We start from the raw sequence: 23,338 nt of genomic DNA, 5'->3' as shown, positions 1-23,338 counted from the left end.
ACAAAGTCTGTCCCTGTCCCTGTCTCATCCCCAAATCTGTCTTCATCTGCACAAGCCTAGAATATTTATGATTTTATATTTAAACCTTTATTAAAGTATAAAAAGGAAAAATATTCTATATAACTGTTGTTTATAAATCACAAATAGACAACAATAATAACAACAAGCAACTGAAATAACCCCCCTACCACCCTCTACCCTCCTAACCAAAACAATATCTGACTTCTACTACTCCAAGGAACCCTAATCCATCCTGTTAAAATATCTAGGAAGACATAATATAATCTGCTCTGTGTGCCCTAGGAGGGGAGAAATATGCCCCATGAAGCACTGTTATGATTTTTTAATCTATGGATGAATAAGAAGTCATCAACAATCTCAGGATTCAGTCTAGATCTCCTCTCTTCCACAATCCTTTCCACAATAGAAAATGTCCTCTCAAAAGATGGTAGCAGGAATGCACAGGACCCCCCCCCCCCCCCCCCCCCCCCCCGTGTATATTTTGGCCAGCACTTTTGCCTGTTTTTCTAAAAAATCAAAACATCATCGTCTGTATCACTTGAACATAAATGACTATCCTATTCATTAACAATAACCTTCACAGGACGCATTGTTCCATAAAAGTTGCTCATAAAACTGCTAAAATATACTTTCTGTCTTTTGGATGGGGCTCTTCCACAGATGTGACACTTTCTAGGAATGACTTGTGAAGGACCCTGAGTTGCTGATGTTGATAAACTCGGTAGGTAGGTACCCGGCAATCCGCGATTATAACCTTTGAGCTACAGACTTCCCGCCAAGCACAGAATTATTTTACCTCCGATCCTGCCAGCCAGTCACCAAAGAATTACTTGGTGCCGCACCCGCATAAACGTATTAGAACCTCTGCTTTTTGTATTGGACAATCAATGGTTCACAAAGCTCATTAGTGAAGCTGCGTTGAATCTCAGTCGATGGAGAAACAAACAAAAAAAACCCAGATGAGCTCGGCGGTTTCTTCCCTTTATCGATGTGTATGCATGACATGTTCTGCTGCCTGACACCAGTACATATTAACTCCGCCTGGACTGCAGCATGGTTTTATTTTTATTGTTATTATTTTAGCGCCTTCAGTACTCTACGTGGAAACATGGCAGTTGATGGACAAAATGTGCATGTAATCCAGTATCACAATCTTATTTCTACGCACTCTTGGGGCGTTTGCTGCCCCCTTTAGAAGCAAGGTCTCTGTGGCGCAATCGGTTAGCGCGTTCGGCTGTTAACCGAAAGGTTGGTGGTTCGAGCCCACCCAGGGACGAAAAGACCTTTTATTTAGGCTTCCCTACTTGTTTCTGAATCTCATGGCTCTGATTACTTTTATATGACTTTGCTTCTGTACTTTCCTTTAAATTAACTTTTTTATGCTGCGACCTAATACAGCGTCACTCAAGCTGAAGTGTAAGAAAGGCAGTTTAAGATGGGGTATATCAGAAACTTTGAAGATTTACTTTTTGTTATGGCGGCATATTGGCTATAATTTTAACTACAAACATTGTAGCTGCAAATTAATCCGATCAAGAGCAAATGAGGTAGTAGTCATTGTACAGCACAATTAGTACCACTCTAGTGAAGTTTGTACTACAGTAAGTTTCCGTAGTGTAGTGGTTATCACGTTCGCCTAACACGCGAAAGGTCCCCGGTTCGAAACCGGGCGGAAACAGTGGGTTACTTGTTTTTGTTTTTCAATTTAACTAGAAGTTGTTATTACGATTATAGTAGTGAAAAGCTAACTATTTTAATTCTATATCTTATTTTGTAATGCCCATCAACTATCCAGGTATTAATTAGAAGGCACAGGATGTGGCAATGGCAGATTTTTTTTTCGCCTCCAAGCCAGCGCTCCAGACTCGATCATCACGGCGACACTATCTTGTAGGCGCCAGCTCTGTAGGTGCTCAGCACCCCTAATATTGAGCAAACGCCATCACAGAGCAATTTGTTTTTGAATTTAGCAGCTCCAAAACTTTTGAAAAGTTGCCTCCAGGGCCCCAGCTAAAAATTCAATAGTTAGCATACAGAACAATTTATTAACTTATTTATTTCAATTATCTTTTCAGTTTTCTCCCTATTCAATTTATTATGTTGTTGATTATGAGTTTCTTTCTTACATTTTTTTTACATCAAAGTATAGTTTCTTGGTCTATATAGTTGAAATACTAAAAGTCAATTATTCAAAAATCAGACAAATAAGGGACACTTTCCTGTGCATATAAAAGTTCATGCAAGACACTTCTAGGTGAGGGAGATGATCGAGGAGCTAGGTGGAGGAAGATACCGTAACTAGACATTTTAGCATCCTGGATAAGCAGTTGTATTTATATCTGCAATAAAACACTGCTAGGGATCGCTGCAGTTTCAGCTTCCTTCCCCTTCCCCTGCCACCGCTGCAGCACACTGCTTGCAGTTTACACTTTCGGGCGCCCAGCAGCAGCAGTTCACAGAGGCACTTTGGTCCTTCTCTCTGCTGCGACTGGCCCTCCCTGAACAGGAAGTTACATCGCAGACTGGATGGACCGTGCAGGTCTTTTTCTGCCGTCATCTACTATGTTACTATGTTTCATCAGATAAGGCCAGATGTGGCAAAGAAGAAGGATCCGGAGTGCCTTTGTGAATCGCTGCTAGGCGTCCCTAAAATGTAAGCTGCAAGGAGTGCAGCGGCGGGGGAGGGAGAAGGAAAACGAAGCTGCAGCGATCCCGGGCATGCGGCACAGAAGTCAACGAGGGCTGCTCAATTGTGGGTGGGTCAGTGGCTAGCTGGACTTGAAAGGGAGAGGTGTGCTGGTCATGTTGTGGAAGGAGGGGCAGGGGGCCAGCAGGGGGCAAAATTCCCTGGGCCCAGCCTCCAAGGAGGGCCGGGCGCCAGGGTCTCTCTTTCTCTCTCCTGCCCCTCCAAGGAGGAGGAGGCATAATGAGAAGACCCCCCCACACACACATAAAATTGTATTTTTTCTCATTTATTTTATATCTATATTTTTAACAACTGCACATATAATCTTTCATTTCTACAGCTTCCAGATTCCTCTATACATTGTGCAAATCAAAAGCAACATAATTACAATTACAACAGGCCAGTGCTTCTCTGTTTAGCAGCAAGATAACAGGGCACACTTCCTGAGACAGTCCAAAATATACAAGTTTCTTTCTCTCCAGAAATCTACATGCCAGAGGAAGTAATTTCATAAGTTGAGTGGCATATATAAATAGGCACATAAAAAATAGCCCAGCCATACATGCACATAAAAGTAGACACAAAAAAAAAAAACAAAACCAACAACATTGTACCTACTTTTATGCAATATACACTTAGGCATCCGCATGGATAAATAATGGGAAAGGATCAACACGTATCCATCTGTCTCATAAAATATACACTATAGCACCAATTCTTTCTGGCACATGCACACAAAATTACTCTTGCTTTAAAGCAGCTGTAACTGTACAGTTATTTTGGGAAGGCAATTTCATAAACAGCACACTTGATGCCTTTATAAAATAGACTCAACTTATGCACTTGAATGCTGTCACGACCTAGGCACCCTCTTAAAAAAATATGCTTTTAATGACCAGAGATAAATCAAGTCTGTTTATGCATGCTTGGTTCCTAGGATTTCCCAGGTTAATTTGTACTGCAAGCAGTTAGCAGGCAAAAAAACCCAGAGAGTTGTTGCAGTACACAGAAGACATGCTATAATACATTGTAAGGTTGTGTACATACTGCAGTTTATTCTATGTATCAGGAAAGTATGCAGACAGTTTATGATTTAATCCTGAAACATACCATCATTCTTTGAGTATGCATATGTCCTAGCATTAGATTTAAAGCTTTAGTATATATGGTTTTAATTGTATAAGTATATCTATAGAATAATGGTGTGGCATAGATTAAATCATAGATTCCCTGTAAATGTGCCTGGGACCTAAGATATACTGCAGTATAGACCATGCTTTTAGATTATGATTCACATAACCTTCTTAAAACAAACCTTTGGGATCCAGTCCCCTTGATTTAGATTGGCCAGGTATCAAACCACAACAGGTCCAGAGTATTTAGTTTCATGATATGACCTGAAATATACTGGAACAACATGACAAGACTACATAACTTCAAAAAACATCAAGAAGAAATAAATAAGGAAAACTGTGTGCTCGCACAAATGTCTGTGTGATGAAAGCAGTGGAACAAGCATAACAATAAGCTATCACTAAAACCTTAAATATTGAAAAACAGTTCAAAATGAAAAAATGCTTATAGATATCAAAAATTGCATTTAGGGGTCATTTTACTAAGCTGTGGCAAAAGAGTGGCCTTAGCGCACCCCATATGCGGGTCTTTACTACACACTAAGGCTATTTTTGCTGGTCAATTTTCTATTTTTTGTATTAATAACCATACGCTAATGGTTGTGGGCATAGGAGCCAACTTTTCAAAATTATTGGGGGTACTAAGCCCAATGGAAATAACCCCTCCCTGGACACATACAAGGAATTTTCTCAATATTGGGGGTGCTCAAGCACCCACAGAGTCTGCTCCAATGGTTGTGGGGGAAGCTGTTCTACACAGGATCCTTGGAGAGAGCCAGTGCAACCAGGGTCTGCTTTTGTTCAATGCCTTAGATGTACACATGTGTTGCTCCTCCTTGCTGTAATACTTGCTAGTATTTTCAGTGCATTACTAGCAATAATTTTACAGAGGAATGACCAAGAAGCTTTCACTCCCGAGGCAGGCATTTTATGCCAAATCACATCTCCATGTTGAGTCCTAGTTTAACTTGATGCTCAGATAAAGGTTGACTATTGTGTTTACCTTTGGAGTTTCCTCTTGGATTTGTTTTGGAAGGCTGTTCAATGTCCCTACTTTGGTGTTTTTGCATATGCACTAATGTTGCCATTAGCGCACGGCCATTAAAAAAAAATGAACACTTACCGCCATGCATTCTGTAGGCAGTAAGAGCTCATGTGGTATCCCTATGCTAACCAGTTAGCGCACGGTGATGTAGATGTTAGCACAGGAGTGCCCACTCTCTGCACATGACACACTCAGAATTACCACAGCATGTCCCACGGTACTCTAGTTGCATTAGGCATGTGTTAGCTTCTAACTCAGCTTGGTGAATATTCTCAAAAACTGCACACTTTTCTTAATATATCAAGATGTGCATATTTGGTTGATTTTAATACAAATTAGGTTGACTTCCTTAATAAAATCTCCACAGCCACTCCAACATGGTTCCAGGTTTCTTCAGGAAGAATTCAAAGAATATCCCACTGCTATTCATCAACATGAATACTTCAATAATCCTACAAAATACAAATTAAAAATGTTTTAAACTACATTTTGTGAGTGGAGGAGTGGCCTAGTGGTTAGGGTGGTGGACCGTGGTCCTGTGGAACTGAGTTCAATTCCCACTTCAGGCACAGGCAGCTCCTTGTGACTCTGGGCAAGTCACTTAACCCTCCATTGCCCCATGTGAGCCTGCCATGAGTAGGAAAGTGTGGGGTACAAATGTAACAAAAAAAAATATTCAAAACCTTTAAATATTTATATAAAGAAAAATATGGTTAGCATAGGCACCATTCATCACTGATGCTAATCACACCAACCAAGGAGTTTTGATTAACAGGGGACAACAAGAGCATGCTTGGCCATTATCTGGGCTAAAACCAGTAGGCGGAGCTTGTTGTCCTATCAATTATTTTGGTTTGGGTGTACCAAGATGGCGACAGCTGCACTGTGGGGAGACTGAAAACCTCCTTGGGTAGACCGGCTTCAACGTTGTGACGTCACACCATCTTCTAATCAAACCTCCTTGAGTCATACTCCTGATTTCACATATAATCCTAAACAAGAAAAATTCAGAGCTTTTAAATCAAAAGGAACCAATGAGAAGATTTGAATATATTATCCTCAGTGATGCCCAGATCCTTTTCCTGCGCAATCAGTCCTAATGTGGAATCTTGTATTGTATACTCGTGGTTTGGATTGCTCTTCACTACTGTCTCACTTTGCAACTTGTCCACGTTAAATTTCATCTGCCATTTTGATGCCCAGTCTCCCAATCTCGCGATTTCTCACAACTGATTTAACAACTTTGAATAATTGTATGATCTACAAAATTGATCACCTAACTTGTTTTCCCCATTTCCAGGTCATTTAAAAATATGTTAAAAAGCACTGGTCCCAGTATAGATCCCTGAATCACTCCACTATTCACCATTGAGAAAACTGACTATCCAGCTCATTTTCGAAAGTGATCGCCGGCCATTTTCCGACATAAATCGGGAGATGGCCGGCGATCTCGGAAAAGCAGCCAAATCAGTATAATCGAAAGCCGCTTTTTTGGAAACATCGCCGCTTTCCCGTCGTATCGCTGGCCAAAGTTCAAAGGGGCGTGTCGGCTGCGAAGCAAAGGCGGAACATGGGCGTGGCTATCAGATGGCCGGCTTTCGGCGATAATGGAAAAAAAACTTCGATAAGCAGTATATCGCCAGGTTTACTTGGTCCTTTTTTCACGACCAAGCCTCGAAAAGGTGCCCCGAATGACCAGATGACCACTGGAGGGAATGGGGGATGACCTCCCCATACTCCCCCGGTGGTCACCAACCCCCTCCCATACAAAAAAAAATAAAACTAAAAACCTTGCCAGCCTGTATGCCAGCCTCAAATGCCGTACCCACCTCCATGACAGCAGAATGTGTTGTATCCTCTGACAGCCTTTCCCTTGTTGTGATGTGGCTCTTGGGTGAGTGACACCTTTTCTGTTAGGTGCCCTGCAGAGTCACATCAGCAATGCATTGTGGTGGGTGTAGGGTACTGGGCTCTACTCCCATGGTGCTTTCCCCCCCTGCTAACTGGGTCAGAGTGTGCCCTGTTTTGTTTCCGGTAGTCCATGAGGTAGTGGCCATGAGGTAGTGGCCATTTTTGTAAGCCAGTTTTAGATCCCTTTCATGTGTCACCCACGTTAGAGAACGTTATTACCTTGAGTGTGGCTGAAATAGGGCATTGTACACCATTCTGCCAGCTCTGACCTACTGCTAATCTCAGTACCAGGGAGACTCTTTGCAAGTGGGGCACAACCTCTGAGCTGCAGTTAACTGTGAGTAAACGTGCTTATTCAAATAAAGGACTTTTTCAAAGAGATTAGTCTTCAGGTGTCAACTGGTATGCCAAGGTTATACAGCAGCAACAAGTCCTAGAGGCCTGTGTGTATGCAGGTCCCTGGAGCACTTTTAGTGGGTACCACAGTGCACTTAAGGCAGGCGGACCCAGGCCCATCCCCCCTACCTGTAACGTGCTGGTAATGGAAGCCCTCCAAAACCCACTGTACCCACATGTAATTGCCCCCTTCACCCCTAAGAGCTTTGGTAGTGTTGTACATTTGTGGGTAGTGGGTTTTGGGGGGAGGGTTGGGGGGCTCAGCACCCAAAGTAAGGGAGCTATGCATGTGGGAGGTTTTTCTGAAGTCCACCGCACTGACCCCTAGGGTGCCCAGTTGGTGTCCTGGCATGTCAGGGGGACCAGTGCGCTACAAATGCTGGCTCCTCCCATGACCAAATGCCTTGGATTTCGCCGGGTTGGAGATGGCCGGCATTTTTTCCCCATTATCGCTGAAAAACAAACCCGGCTATTTCAAACCCGGCGAACTCCAAGGCATTTGGCCGGGCTAAACCGCATTATCGAAAAAAAAAAGATGGCCGGCCATCTTTTTCAATAATACGGTTCCAGCCAGCTGTAGCGCCGCTGCCAACATAGATCGCCGGCGATCTATTGGGCCCGCGACGTTCGATTATGCCCCTCTATGTAGCCTTTACTCTCTTTTCTATCCACAACAGGATGTATCCTCCAATCTTATTACATTTCAGTTTCCTCAGAAGTCTCTAAAGAGGAAATTTGTGAAACACTTTCTGAAAATACCCTGTATCAGCTGGGTTCACCTTTATCCACATTTATTTACACTTTTAAAACAAGTAGTAGATTGGCGAGACAAGATTTCACTTGGCTAAATCCATCCTGGGCTTTGTCCCATTGAACCATAACTAACTAAGGGCAGGCGAGGAGGTTACCACTACCAAAACAAAACAAAATTACTGAACATCTAGGGGGAAAGTTACCAACATGGTTAGTTCTGCCACACCCCTCTAAAGCAAAGTGGGAATCTACATGCTCCTTTGCCTTTTACTTTTTATCACCAGCACTATGGAATTCACTTCCCCAGCCTCTCTGGCTGGAGAGATCATATGCTTTTTTTTTTAGGACTTCCCTTAAGACCTACCTCTTCCAACTTGCATTTGATTCTTAGGGAAAGGGAAATGGAAATGGGACTTGATATACCAAAAGCAGTTTACATGTATTCAGGTACTTATTTTGTACCAGGGGCAATGGAGGATTAAGTGACTTGCCCAGAGTCACAAGGAGCTACAGTGGGAACTGAACTCAGTACCACAGGATCAAAGTCACTGCACTAACCACCAGGCTAGTCCTCCACTCCAGCGGTTCCTGTGATGGGAAGAGAATTTTAGTTGTTGATTTTATTTGGAGTGCTCTTCGTGAAGAGCACTTGTGTATGTGGGTTTATATGGTTCCTTTCCTATCAGCTTATGGAGTTCCTATTTGTTTTGATTGTAAACCGTTTCGACTTGCCTGGTAAAAAGAAGCGGTATATAAAACCGATGAATGATAATACCTATACAATAGGAGAAAATATATCTTACCTGCTAATTTTCTTTCCTTGAGTCCTTCCAAACCAGTGCAGATGCATGTGTTTATGCTGATTTGATGACATCACTACTACTACTACTACTATTTAGCATTTCTATAGCGCTACAAGGCGTACGCAGCGCTGCACAAACATAGAAGAAAGACAGTCACCATATATGAACAATAGAGCCTTTGACAAGTGGTTAATAGCCATCTTTGAACAGACTCCAATGAAATATAAACATACACATACATACACAGAGAACATAAATTTGAGAAGTACCATACCAGAGCTGACTCAACCCTTACGATAAACATGAAGTAAACTAAAGGTCCATTCTTTCCTTTATATCTATTTATTTTTATTTATTTGTTACATTTATATCCCACATTTTCCCACCTATTTGTAGGCTCAATGTGGCTTACATAGTACCGGAGAGGCGTTACAGACTCCGGTGTAAACAAATACAAAGTGATGTTGTGGTAAGATAAAGTTCATGTGGCACAGCCACACTAGAGAATCGTACAGCGGAAGAGTTTTGTTATGCCCATTACGTTCTTTAGTTTTGTTATGTTGCAAAGATCAGGCATTTATGTTGAATCGGTAGGGTATGCCTTTTTTAAATAGGTAAGTTTTTAGTGTTTTCCGGAAGTTTAGGTGGCCGTTCGTAGTTTTTCAAGGCTTTTGGTAATGCGTTCCACAGTTGTGTGCTTATGTAGGAAAAACTGGACGCGTAAGTTGATTGGTATTTGAGTCCTTTGTGATTGATGGGTTGTGCACGCCTTCCAGCAGGTGGAGACTGAAAACTCTGACTCTAGAGAGAGCCAATAAGAGCCCTGACTAACTGGAACTAGACTCTGTATTCTCAGTCTCCAGCAGGTGGAAGGTGGTGAGTCCTTTAGTCTGTCTTTTTTTTTCTGTTTTTTAGATTAAACATATAAATGTTATTTTGTTCTGGGTAGGGAGTAACTTTATTGTGTCTCTTGCAGTGTCTGGAGGTTGAGGCCTGCGGGGATCTCCCTAAGCCTTTTGGGGGGGGGGGTGTCAAACTCAGGTGACCAGGTCCCTCCCTCTACTCCTCCTGTGGTCTCCCTGCATGGCTCTGCACTGTTGTGGATTGGTAGCCTGTCAACCTCTTCAAGGAAAGAGCGTTTTGAGGCTTTGGGAGAGAGACCTGCTGAAAGGGGGAGGGGGGGGGAAGTAAATTGTGTCTTTAAGCTTGGGCAGACTAGATGGACCATTCAGGTCTTTATCTGCCGTCACTTACTATGTTATGTTAGGATTTTCCTTAGCATCCCACAAATCAATCCAGAGGTGAGTGGTTATGTCCCTCTACCAGCAGGTGGAGATAGAGAAAACCTCAGAGGTTTGCAGTGGATGGACATATCCTGTGCTGCTCTCTGGTTGAGCTGCCTCCTAACTTGTTCCCTCAGGTTTAGTTGAGCTGGGGGTCTCGGTCTGGATTCTGCCTTTTTGGGGTACACCTGGTGGTGCCAGGTCTCCCCCCTCCTCTGCCCTCCTTTCTTGCCAGCACGTACTACTGGTGGTACAGACTGCCTATTTGAAATCTCCCACAGGTACATATTAGTGATCAGTCAATTAATAGGAGATTCTCAAGATGGCCTAAAATTTAAAGGTACGAATGTACCTCAAGAGGTTCTCAAGATCCCCAAACTACCTTTACATTACGAAAAAAAAAAAAAAATTAATCCCTTAACTCCCAGCCAAAAAGGACCAAAAAATGCAACTTAAAAAAAACCAAACTAAATAGAACCTTTGGCCACCAGATCCTTTGTGAAGGCTCCTCACTCAACCATTGGTGAAATGGGTCCCAACAGACCCCCAGCGACCGCGGGAAAAAGACTTTGAAAACCATGGAACTGAAACCAGTAGGCCTAAAAATCGAGACCCTGGCTTCAGTTTGGGCCTAGTTGTGTCTTTGGAGAGCTACTGCGCATGTGTGGAAAATCACGCATGCTCTGGAGACCTGACCAGGCCCAGACCTGCCATTTTCCTGAGCACTCCCAGCCTGGAAAACCTCATTTCCAGCCGGGCAGCATACAGGAAGGTTGCATCTAGTAAGACTTCCTCCTGGAGGGTCCCAAAACACTTCCAGGCCCCTCAAGTCCTCTCATGCCGGCTACCAATGAAGAATTGGCAACAAACCCAATCAGGGCCACCAAAAACGGCCCCAGAATCCCGAATGAAAACCCCAAGACACAGGTAACAGAACAAACAATAAAAGCTAAGGTTCTTACCTGTAACAGATATTCTCTGAGGACAGCAGGCTTTATATTCTCAGAAGTGGATGATGCCGACCTGCGTCACCTGGTCTGGGACTTATAACGAGAATAAGCAGAGCTCTGTGGAGCACGAGACACGCTCCACCTCGCATGCGCTTGTGCCTTCTTGCTCGTCAGTTTAATACAATAGCATAAATAAAATAAAAAAAACAAAGGAGACAACTCCAATGGGAGGTGGTAGGGACTGTAGATTATAAAGCCTGCTGTCCTTGGAGAACACCTATTACAGGTAAGTAACTTAGCTTTCTCAGAGGACAAGCAGGCTTAGGAATCCCTAGCATCCAGCTCACCAAAAACAACAAACATTGGTCAATTGGGCCTCATAATGGCAAGGACAAAATTTAGATTAACCTGAAACTATATACAATCTGAATGAGAGTGCGGCCTGGAACAGAATAAAACGGGCCTATGAGGGTGGAGTTGGATTCTGCAACACTGTCTGCCAGAACCGACTGTTGTGTCATGGATCCTGCTCAAGGCAGTAGTGTGATGTGAATGTGTGGACTGAAGACCATGTCGCAGCCTTGGAAATTTCTTCAACTGAGGCTGATCTCAAGTGGGATACCGATGCAGCCATGGCTTTGACATTGTGAGCCATGACATGACCCTCTAGGGCCAGCCCAGCCTGGGCATAAGTGAAGCAAATGCAATCTGCCAACTAATTAGAAGTGGTGCTTTTCCCAATGGCAACCCCCATCCTGTTGGGATCAAAAAAAACAAAAGGTTGGGCGGACTGTCTGTGGGGCCTTGTCCGCTCCATGTAGTAGGCCAATGCTCTCTTGCAATCCAAAGTATGCAAGCTGCTTTCATCAGGATGGGCATGAGGTTGGGGAAAGAATGTTGGCAAGACAATCGACTGGTTCAGATAGAATTCCGAAACCACCTTCGGCAGGAACTTAGGGTGAGTGCGAAGAACTACTCTGTTGTGATGAAACTTAGTACAAGATGCATCTACCACTAAGGCCTGAAGCTCACTGACCCTATGAGCTGAAGTAACAGCCACCAAGAAAATGACTTTCCAGGTCAAGTACTTCAGATGGCAGGAATTTAACGGTTCATAAAGAGCTTTCATCAGCTGGGTGAGGATGACGTTGACATCCCATGGCACTGATGAAGGTTTGACAGGGGTCTTTGACAAAAGCAAACCTCTCATGAAGCAAATAAGAGGCTGTCCAGAGATCAACTTACCATCTACACGTTGATGATAAGCACTAATCGCACTAAGGTGAACCCTTACAGAGTTGGTTTTGAGACCAGACATGATAGGTGTAGAATGTATTCAAGCAGGGTCTGTGTAGGGCAAGAAAGGGGGATCTAAGGCCTTGCTCTCACACCAGACAGCAAACCTCCTCCATCTGAAAGAACAGCACCTCTTAGTTGAGTCTTTACTGGAAGCCAGCAAGACCTGTGAGACACCCTCCAAAAGACCCAAGGAAGCAAATCCTAGGCTCTCAACATCCAAGCTGTGAGAGCCAGAGATTGGAGTTTGGGATGTAGAAGAGACCCCTTGTCCTGAATGACGAGGGTTGGAAAACAATCTCCACGGTTCTTCAGGGGACAGCTCCAGAAGAAGAGAGTACCATATGTGCCGCAGTCAGTGTGGCACGATCAGAATCATGGTTCTCCGGTCTTGCTTGACTTTCAACAAAGTTTTCCCCACTAGAGATATGGAAGAATACACATACAGAAGACCTGTTCCCCAACTGAGGAGGAAGGCATCTGACAATAGTCTACCATGGGCCTGAAGCCTGGAACAGAACTGAAAGACATTGTGGTTGATCTGATTGGCAAAAGATCCACAGAGGGGGTGCCTCACGCTTGGAAGATCTTGCAGGCTATGTCCATATTGAGAGACCACTCGTATGGTTGCATTATCCTGCTCGGTCTGTCGGCCAGGGTATTGTTTTTGCCTGACAGAAGTGGCTTGAAGGAACATGCCATGCTGGTGAGCTCAATACCACATCCAGACGGCCTCCTGACACAGAAGGCGTGATCCTGTGCCCCCTGCTTGTTGGTGTAATACATTGCAACCTGATTGTCTGTTCGAATGAGTCAACACCAAAAACGTTTATGGAAGAGCAATTGGTAAATACTAAACAACAAACAAATTATCTTGCTCTTAAAACTTGAGAAGAGTATGCCACAGATATAATTATTCTTAATAATACAAGCCTCAACTGCCCCAGGATAAGTCATAGGCTTTTACACGATAACCCTGTGTGCACACTGTCATTGGCTCACTGGCAAGTTGTAAAAATCATAGTGGGAAACAACTACTTTACTCAAATTTTAAAGTGTTTGTACCCAAACTGTCTACATCAGTTTCAAGACCTGAACTAAGCCACTACATCTGAATATATAACTTTCAATATAAGCACTTAGCTTCACTTGTAGAAAATATAAAAAACAGCATTCCAAAATTCATGGCAGTCAATTTCTGAAAGCCTTTAGGGCGTTCCAGATCACATGGAACTCCAGAGGTTGATCTGAAAATTCGTTTCCTGGGTGAACCAAAAACCTTGGGTATGAAGCCCATTTACATGAGTCCCCCCATCCCAGAAGAGATGCATCTGTCGTCAGCACTTTTTGTGGCTGAGGAATTTGGAATGGAAGTCCCAGAGTCAAACTGCATCGAATGGTCCACCACTGAAGACAGCGCAGAAGCTCTGCAAACACTTGGATGACATCTTGCAGGCTCCCCGTTGCTTGATACCACTGAGAAGCCAGGGTTCATTGGGCTGATCTCATGTGAAGACATGTCACAGGTGTAACATACACCGTAGAAGCCATGTGGCCCAACAATCTCAACATCTGCCAAGCTATGACTGGCTGAGAGACTCAAATCAAGAAAGCGAGTGTGACAAGTGTCCACTCTCATCTCCGAAAGGTAGGCTCAAACCTTCTGTGTATCGAGCAGGCTAGATAAGGCTAGGTGGGACTTGTGGTAGTTTAAAACGAACCCTAGTAGCTCCAGCAACCGAATAGTCATTTGCATGGACTCCTGAGTTATATAGGAAGAGGTGCTCGTCACTAGCCAATTGTTGAGATATGGGAACACATGGATTCCTAGTCTGCGTAGCAATGCTGCAACTACTGCTAGATATTTGGTGAAGAACCTGGGAGCTGATGCGAGGCCAAAAGGCAACATGCGGTACTGAAAGTGATGTGTTCCCAGACAAAATCAAAGATACTTCTGCTGGGCTGGAAGTATCGGGATGTGAGTATATACATCCTTTAAGTCCAGAGAGCATAGCCAATCATTTTTCTGAATCATTGGGAGAAGGAGTTGCAGGGAAACCATCCTGAACTTTTCTCAGACTAGAAATTTTTCAGGGCCCTTAGGTCTAGGATGGGACGCATCCCACTGTTTGAGTGGAAGAGTAGCCTAGTGGCTAGTGGACTTTGATCCTGGGGAACTGGGTTCAATTCCCATTGCAGCTCCTTGTGACTCTGGGCAAGTAACTTAACACTCCATTGCCCCAGACACAAATAAGTACCTGTATATACACTATATAAACCGCTTTGAATGTAGTTGCAAAAACCACAGAAAAGCGGTATATCAAGTCCCAATTCCCTTTCTTCTGCACAAGTACCTGGAATAGAATCCCCACCCTTTCTCCCCTGGTGGAATGGACTAAACCGCATGGGCCTTCTGAAGGGCTGAGAATTCCTTTGCAAGGACCTGCCTATGCTCAGAGCTAAATGAATGAGCTCTTGGTGGGCAATTTGGAGGTTTTTGATAGCAATTGAGTGCTTATCCAAGACAATCTGAAGAACCACTGTCAGAGATTATAAGCGACCACCTTTCATGGAAAAACTTCAGCCTCCCCCCCAACCAGGAAGTCGTCTGGTAAGGACACTTTTACTGTGGCTATGCTCTTGCTGGAGCCAGTCAAAAGCTCATCCCTTGCTTTGACTGGGGAGCAGCACGGGCCTTAGCCGCATGCTGTTGGCGTGAATGAGGGGAAAGGGGAAGGGAAATGGAACTTGATATACTGCCTTTCTGAGGTTTTTGCAACTACATTCAAAGCGGTTTACATATACTCAGGTACTTATTTTATACAATGGGCAATGGAGGGTTAAGTGACTTGCCCTGAGTCACAAGGAGCTGCAGTGGGAATCGAATTCAGTTCCCCAGGATCAAAGTCCACTGCACTAATGAGCGTGCTGGGGCTGAGCCTGAATAGGCTGGTGATCCGAGGGGTTGTACTTACGCCTCTGATAGTAATAAGGACTCCTCCCCTTGGTTTGCCAAAAGTCCTCCTAGCTGAGGAGGTAGATGCAGAAGGTGCCCGGCGGGAGAGAGAAGAGATGGGTATCAGTATGTTTTTTTGAATTGTTCAGTGACCTCCTCAACCTTCTCTCTAAGAATGCCTTCTGCAAGTGACTCGGCCTGCTCTGGAGGGAGCATCTCAGCAGTTCCAACAACTTGCACACCGAGTTTTGCAAGTGGATGCTCATGAAGAGCTGGTATGATTGTACTTGGGAGATGAACACTGAAGCTTGGTACATCTTCCTCCCAAAAGAATCCAGGGCTCTAGCTTCTATACCTTGGGGTGCCGAGGCATAGACCCTGGAACTCCTGGCTCTTTTGAGAGTGGATTCCGCCACCACAGAATTGTGAGACAACCGAGGCTTACCAAAACCAGGTGCACTGTGGATCCAATACTGGGTGTTGATCTTCTTGGGCATGTCCGGGACCGACAGAGGGGACTCCAAGTTTTTAACAAGGACTTTCTAGAGTACCTCGTGAACAGGGACAGTCACAGCCTCCCTAGGAGGTGTGTAGTCCAGGACCTCGAGCATCTTGGCCCTGGGCTCATCCTCCACTTCCAAAGGGAATAGCATCAGCTATTTTTTTAACAAATGAAAAGGAAATGAAAGGCTCTCTGGTGGAGACTATCCTCTATAAGGTGGAGAAGAGTTTTCAGAAGGAATTCCATAGGACTCATCAGAGGAAAACTAACTTGGATCCTCCTCTGAATCCCATTAGCGCTCCTCTTCAGTGTCAGACAATACCTCCTGATGGGAGTGTCGAGACCGTACCTGTCTCAAAATTGGAGGAACCATGTCCTTGAGAACAGCATTGAGAAGTCAGTTTCGCCTCGACTCCAGCCAAGCTTCCTCCACAGACGTTGAGGGAGTGCTGGCTTGAGTGGCAGTCAACACTGGAGCCACATGCGGCATTGTTGTCGGAGGCCTCACTGCAGGCTTAGGACCAAGCAGGACCGCAACAGCAGGCAGGGTAGGCACAAGTACCCCTGATGCCGAACCACACTGTTGTATCAGGTTATTCAGCAGCTCAGAGAGCAAGGACCGGATGCGCTCATTGAGGGCCGATACCAGGAAAGGCTGAGGTGCTGGGATCGATGTTGGAGCTGGGTCTTGGCTGCTGGGAGACTGACGCATCGGCACCTCCAGTATAGAGGGGGTGCGGTCCTCCCGGCGGCAACACTTCTCAGGTGCCAAATCCTTCGACACGCTGGAGCTCCCGGCACCATGCATTGAGGGCGACTGATGACGATGCTTCTTGGCCTTCGCCCAAAGAGTGTCACTGAGGCTCCTCAGCGCTAAGGAGAATGTCAAATCCACACGTCATTTCGGGGTCGGGTCAGACGATGGACGGTTCCAGGGGCCCTGCACAGGAGGCCTCGAGGCAGGTGGAGACCACTCGATGCTTCACTGCTCCCATTGTCTAAGGGTCTAGTACCAGGCATGCTTACTGACGCTCCCGATGTGATGCTGACATCAAGGAACTGGACTTCGCTCCAAAAATCTTCTCTTGTTGAGCCTCTCTGGAAATCTGGGTCCTCTTCTTCATGCAAAGACAGAGAACATAGTTAGTGGGGCTATGGTCGGGCCCAAGACACTGTAGACACCAAGAATGGGTGTCCTTCCCAGAGATTGTCCAATTGCACTGGGTACAGTGTTTAAAGCCACTGGGAACCTTCGTGGACATGGCAGGAAAAACTTCCTTGGCTAAATTAAACGAAGCGACGGTGCCTGAAAAAGGGGCAAGGCAGGGAAAACCCTTGGCCAAAACAAAGCCCTAAAAGTGGCCAGATGACAAAAAAGAAAGAAAACCAGGCAAAATAAACTAAAAACATAAGGGAAAGACAAAAAGAAAAGGGGGGGTTCCATAACTAGGAACACAATTGTAAATGAAAAAAAATTGCTGAAATGCATGAAAAAGCTCTTTAGGACCGAGCATTGTGAGGAGACAGTAAAAAATACCCTCTCCTCACCACAGTAGAAAAAGAACTGATGAGGCTGCGTTCTCGCGACAGCTGGGAAGACTTTTGCACATGTGCGGTGGAGCGTGTCTTCCTCTCCATAAAGCTCTACTTATATTCATTATAAGTCCCAGACCGGGCAACGTGGGTCAGCATCACCCACCTGTGAGAACTAATAAGCCTGCTTGTTCTCGGAGAAACCCTTTTTCTTTCTTTTTACACATGTTCAGCCCAATGAAAACACTAGACTGACATATGGCGACCTGGACCATCAAGACTGCGACATGAAAACTCTGCTTTAAAAGAGTCTCCATCTTGTGATCCTGAAGATCCTTTAGAGTTGTGTCACCATCAACTGGAATGGTATTCTTTTTAGTGACATCCAAAACCACTGCATCTACCACAGGAGGCCACAAGGTTTCTATATCCTGTTCAGGATTGAGATATAACTGACGGCAGAAGAGAAGGTCAAAGTACACACATAGAGACAAAAATAAAAAGTACCAAGGGCGGTCAAATGTAGGACAAACAAGAGTCCTTCATCTGTACACAAATAAAGGACTTTGGATTGTCCCACACTTGACAGTTCTTGGTGCTTTTTATTTTCATCAGAAATGGGATACAGACACACCAAAGGAACAGGTGATCCTAAATGGGGCATCAGGGGCCTTCCATTGTGTCTGAATCACATCCTGGATAGCCTGATGCATAGAGAAGGACTTGGCAATCTTTGTAAAGCCCCAGGGGGTCAACAACTCGCAGAGCCTCCCTAGGTTCCTCTTCAAAGCATAAGAACACAGAAACTTGCGCAATCAACAGAGCTCCTCCCTATGAATAAGTTTTACTACTGAGGAGTCCTGCCGTGGAGGAAGTTCCTCCATCCATGCATTTGTTTCTCCTAGATCCTCCAGATCAAAAGGATACTCTGCATTCCATTCTATCTTCTCCTCAGAGAAAGGAGAATCAGAATCCACCAACTCCTCTCTATCCCAGGTGACTTTCTGCCATTTAGGAGGAGGAAGAGGGAGAAAGGATGTAAGAGTGAGCACCCCATGAGAAGCTCCCTGCTCAACAGAGGACTGTGCCCCCGACGTACGGAGACAAAATGCCTGGTACATAGCCAGGATGAAATCTGAGGGAAAATCCACTCTGGAGGTCCCCTGGGAGGGCCCAGCGCCTTGACTTGTTAATGGTAGTGAATCTGGCTCTAAATGCGGAGGCTGCTCTAGGGCCAGTGCTTCTCTTACTGCTACAGTTGGGCCTGCTGTTATTACAGAGTCACCTGAGCTAGCAAACAGCCCTGCTTCCCCGCAGCTGGAAAAGTCTGGTCCCAGCTCTGGATGAACCCCCGACTTGCTCTCCGTGCAAGCCATACAAAATTTGCAGAGCCCCATGACATCTAATCCCCCAAGGGCACAGAACAGCGCTGTAACCTCTCCCTGCTCATATCTTGGGGGGGGGGGGGGGGGGGGGGTAGAGGGACCAGAAACCAGGCTCCCAGAAAGGCTACCAACACAGAAAAGAAAAACACTGACCAATCCAGCAAACCCCTCATAGAGGCAGAAGGCTGCAAGGATTACACTGCTGTAATAGAGAACTCCCCAGAAAGCTGAACACTGCAGTTTTTTTTTTAAAGTAAACTTCTGGGCAGATCCAAAATAACAAGTCAGCCAAGGTACTGCTACATTTGGGGAGGAGGGGGAGTTGGGGGAGAGACCCGGCCACCTGAGTTTAGCACCCACAAGATGGAGAACCCTGTGGGTCCCCGGCGTCCCCGCCTCAATCAAGCAAAAGTTTCTCAACACTGAGAGGGAACATAGGAGAGCTGTTTGTTTGTTTTTTAAAAGAGCAAATCTTAAGGAGACTAATCCCCACAAAGGCCTAAAATCCAAACCAGGATGCACAGACTTACCACCTCCGTCACCTGCTGGAGACTGAGAACAGACTCTCTCTAGGGGGACTGCACAGCCCACTCATAAGTTACTTAGAAGTCAGTAGTTCTCAGTCTCAACCTGCTGGTAGATGTGCATAACCCATTTGTCTGTGCTGGTCTGGAGGGATGCCATAGAATATACAGATATTCATAAAGCAACTAAATTTATGAGTGCTGTGAAAAGCACTTTATATATGCTATCCCTGCATTGTATATAATTTGCGTGTTCCCCCACCTATTCTGACCTCATCCTTCCCCAGACTGCTCTTACACAGTCCAGGAATTAACGAACTCCATAATCAGAAGGACTCGCTGAGATATAAGGAGATAGTTTATTACAATCTTACCAATAGCAATACAGGCAAATCAGGCAGTCTTATGATGGAGCAGCATTACATGACACGTCTGTCACCCGCCTTCTCTTGTAGCCTTCCTTCTGTTCTAATACCCTTCTGAATCCCATTTTTATACTATTTTCACCCTATTCATTTCAATGGACCCTAGCTTTGTCACCAGGGTTCTTGGACCTTATCAGTTGATCAAAATGACTTCACATACTATCAAGCTCTAAGTATAAACAAGATATGCTCAGAGCGCATCTTATTAGATGACTTTGCATTTTCACCAAACTTTCCCTTAGCCCCCTCCTTTGGATGTTCTCACCCGGGGTGCAGCTGACCCAGTACTATCTCTACATAACCATGGCAATCTTGCTCATGACATCTTGTAGGTGCCAGTCTCAGGGAGCAAAGCCCCCCTCCCTTGCCAGCTCAGCACTTGCTACAGTGAAATGTAACTGTGTCAAAGGTGATCACTGATTCTTACAAGCTAGTTCTCTTTTGTATCAGAGATGATTTTGATTTTAAGAAGCCTAGCTCTTATTATGAGCTATTGGCCTGTATTTTACTGAAAGCAAGGGCTAGCATAACTCTTCATTCCCCTCTTGCCAGGCCCCAAGGGGAGCTGGCACACATGACTACTAGTGTGGGTGTGGCCGTCCTTTCCAGAGGGCTCTTTGAGTCCTGTGGGGGGGAATGTATAGGGATGAGGTGACAGGGGTGCTCTGGCACAATAAGGGACAAGGCCATAGCAAGAGTCAGTATATGGATACATAATTATATGCTGGATGAAATGCAGCTTTAGGTTTCCCCTTTTATCATAACCAACCCAAGGGGCCTAACTATCTTACACCCACCCCTCTAGGGCGGAGCGAGACTTGGAAATATGTGAAGTCATTTTGATCAACTGATAAGGTCCAAGAACCCTGGTGACAAAGCTAGGGTCCATTGAAATGAATAGGGTGAAAATAGTATAAAAATGAGTCATAAGGATATTAGAACAGAAGGAAGGCTACAAGAGAAGGTGGGTGACAGACGTGTCATGTAATGATCATATGAACTGCCTGATTTGCCTGTATTGCTATTGGTAAGATTGTAATAAACTATCTCCTTATATCTCAGCGAGTCCTTCTGATTATGGAGTTCGTTAATTCCCGGACTGTGTAAGAGCAGTCTGGGGGAGGATGAGATCAGAATAGGTGGTGAGAACACGCAAACTATATACAGCATCTGTTCTACAGTCTAAATACGGGCAAATAAGTTTAAGTAAAAAAAAGTGAGAAATCTGAAAACTGTGTAAAATGAAAGCTGAATTTACTATTATAATGCTACACTGAAACTGAACTGCAAGTGCTTAAAAGTTAGGTTATTTTTTTTTTTACCACAGTCAAGAAGCCAAGAAAACAAACAGAAGAACACATCCTTCTAAAAGCAGAAAGTGTTATTTTAGAAAATAGATCCCGAGATCCACTTTAATGAGAGCAGGATTTTTGTTACCAAAGAACACTTTTTCATAAAACAAAACATATATAGGTGCAAATCTCTTATGTACACAACTAAAATAAAAATGTAATTTTAATTTACAAAAACTTACATACATTAAAGGCCTGATTCACTGAATGTTTTTCTCTCCCTAGACAAAGAATAGGAAAAAGCCTTAGTGAATCAGGCCTTAAATTGTTCAAGTAAAACCAGGGAGCATAAGTGCAAATTTGTAACGAGCAAAACACTTCCAACAATGATATAAAGTTATCATTCAAAAGTTTTCAAAAAGATTTTCATCAAAGTGAGGTAAATATTCTGTATCACCTAGGGAATTTAACATAGTTGATGATAGTAAATCTTCAATGATATCTTCTTTTGCAGTATTTTCCAAGGATTTGTTCGATAGCGAGTCTGCCTGTGCCATAAGTGGTATTTCCTTATTGGGACTGTAATCACAGACTTGGTTTGTAGCTGTGCCGTACGAGCTCAAGCTCTTGTTCAGGTTACTAGGAAGAAAGGTTTCAATGCTGCCATCCACCAGCATCTCTAGGAACCTACTATCCTCTTCCCCAGCTCTTGACATGTCAGTGGAAGCAGCAGTTGTAGCAGGAGATAACAATTCTGCCAAAAATTCATCATCGCTAGGGCTACTGCACATGGAAGTGCTAGAACTCAGGGGGCATACAGGTTCTGAATCTGCTGAACTACTCTGACGCCGAAGTGCATTTAGGAAGTCCTCTAGTATATCACAGTCACTGTGGTTTTTATAGTCTGAAATATATTTCATGCTATTATTTAGAAGCCCTTCATTGCTCTTTGGAGCCTTTGCTGTCATATCAAGAGAAGCCAATTCATTCTTTTTAGTTTTAATTTTTTTAAGAAGTTTTAAACGAAGCTTGTGAATCTTTTCTTCCTTGGTCAATTCTCTATGCTTTGCTGCTGGTTTATGATGCTTGTCTCCACTCTGGTTATTCGTGGATATAAGCTGGTGTGAAGGGGAAGAAATTTCTTTGCTAGGAATAAGCAAAATTTTATTTATAGGCACTGGAACATTAGTTAACGCAGGTTTCTTTGCATCCCCGGTATCAACAGTAGGCAATGTAGTAACGGCTGATGGTGAAGAAAAAAACAAAGTCTTTTTGCATGCAGACATGGTTACTTTCCCTGGTTTCCTCACTGTTTTGCTAATACCTTTGGCTTTAAAACCATCAAAGCTGTCTGCCCCCTTAGTAGGCAGGTTCACACCATTCACCTGTAAGAGAGATTCTGTTCTATAACTTTTCTTTTCATGATTGCAAGTTGAGACACTTAAGGCAGAAGGCATGAAAGAGGGATGCTTGCTTAGTAAACTCTTTACCCAGCTGCCCACAAAGCCTTTCTTCTGGTTTTCTTGGGAGACATTCTTTACAGGGGATATAACTGCAGACTGAGGATCTGCTACAGTTTTTCTTTGAAGTATCCTGCTGTTTTGCACAGGTGCTGGACTTGATATTGTCTCATCCTGTTGGGCAACTGCCTTGTTTTTATGCTCTGAACTTTTCATCTGTGACGGTGGCTGATATACTTGTACAATGGTAGGCAAGTCGACATTATTATTTCTAGGAGAAGCCACTACAGGAGAAGGAGTTGGACAGAACTTGCTAAGCACAGGACAAGCAATGGAGTTTTCAACTGAAAGAGATTCTTTCTCAGTTTTATCATCTTTTTGAGAAGCCTGAGATGAAAATGGTACAGATGCATTTGCCTGTTGCTGTGAATTCTGTTCATAAACCTGGTTAACTGGCATGTAGCTGTTCTCCACTGGTTTACCTTCAGAATCAACCTGAACTTCAACAAGAGTTAAAGTAATATCATCATCAGCAGCCAAACCTTCCAATCCAGAGAGCAAGTCATTTACCTTGCCCATGTTTTCATTTTGTGACTTATTTTTTGGAAAACTAGAAAAAGGCTGTTTAGGGGACATGACAAACTTGGTTACAGCTTCTCTATTATCATCACTACCAGGCCACACAGGAGTGCCTGATTGCACATTAGTAACTGCAGGACTTGGAGTCTTTTCTCCTTGTAACTCTGAATTCAGTTCTCTGGGAACTGTACAGATCTTTTCCCAACAAACAATGTGAATCTCAGTAGCAGGAACTCCAAACTTCTCATGCCTCCCACAATATGGACCTTTTAAATCATCATACTCAAACCAAGAACCTATAAAGCAAAAACAAAAGACCAGAAAAACTTCAGTAACAGTAGTACCTTAATATTTACTATTACTATACAGTGAAAGACTTAAAAAAGCAATAAAATACTGTAACAA

The 23,338-nt window shown here is 44.1% G+C and overlaps 1 protein-coding gene and 2 non-coding genes across 4 annotated transcripts in view; 2 read left to right on the top strand and 1 right to left on the bottom strand.

Annotated features, from left to right (window-relative positions):
• The first annotated feature begins 1,223 nt into the window (after nt 1-1,223).
• On the top strand, nt 1,224-1,297 carry TRNAN-GUU. Its single transcript has one exon. It is a non-coding gene; the product is annotated as a tRNA-Asn (tRNA).
• Nucleotides 1,298-1,626: 329 nt separating this feature from the next.
• On the top strand, nt 1,627-1,699 carry TRNAV-AAC. Its single transcript has one exon. It is a non-coding gene; the product is annotated as a tRNA-Val (tRNA).
• Nucleotides 1,700-20,935: 19,236 nt separating this feature from the next.
• Nucleotides 20,936-23,338, bottom strand: part of USPL1 (ubiquitin specific peptidase like 1) — an 88,700-nt gene continuing 86,297 nt past the window's right edge. For both annotated transcript variants that reach the window (XM_030200360.1, XM_030200361.1), the window contains one exon: nt 20,936-23,229. In XM_030200360.1, coding sequence (XP_030056220.1) covers nt 21,299-23,229 — 1,931 coding nt within the window. In that variant the 3' untranslated portion in view covers nt 20,936-21,298. The remainder of the gene's footprint in view (nt 23,230-23,338) is intronic.

Source organism: Microcaecilia unicolor, chromosome 4 (genome assembly GCF_901765095.1).
Source record: "Microcaecilia unicolor chromosome 4, aMicUni1.1, whole genome shotgun sequence".
In the NCBI taxonomy this organism is placed as follows: domain Eukaryota; kingdom Metazoa; phylum Chordata; class Amphibia; order Gymnophiona; family Siphonopidae; genus Microcaecilia; species Microcaecilia unicolor.
Note: the sequence above shows the minus strand (reverse complement) of the source record. Positions and strands in the feature narration are given on the sequence as shown.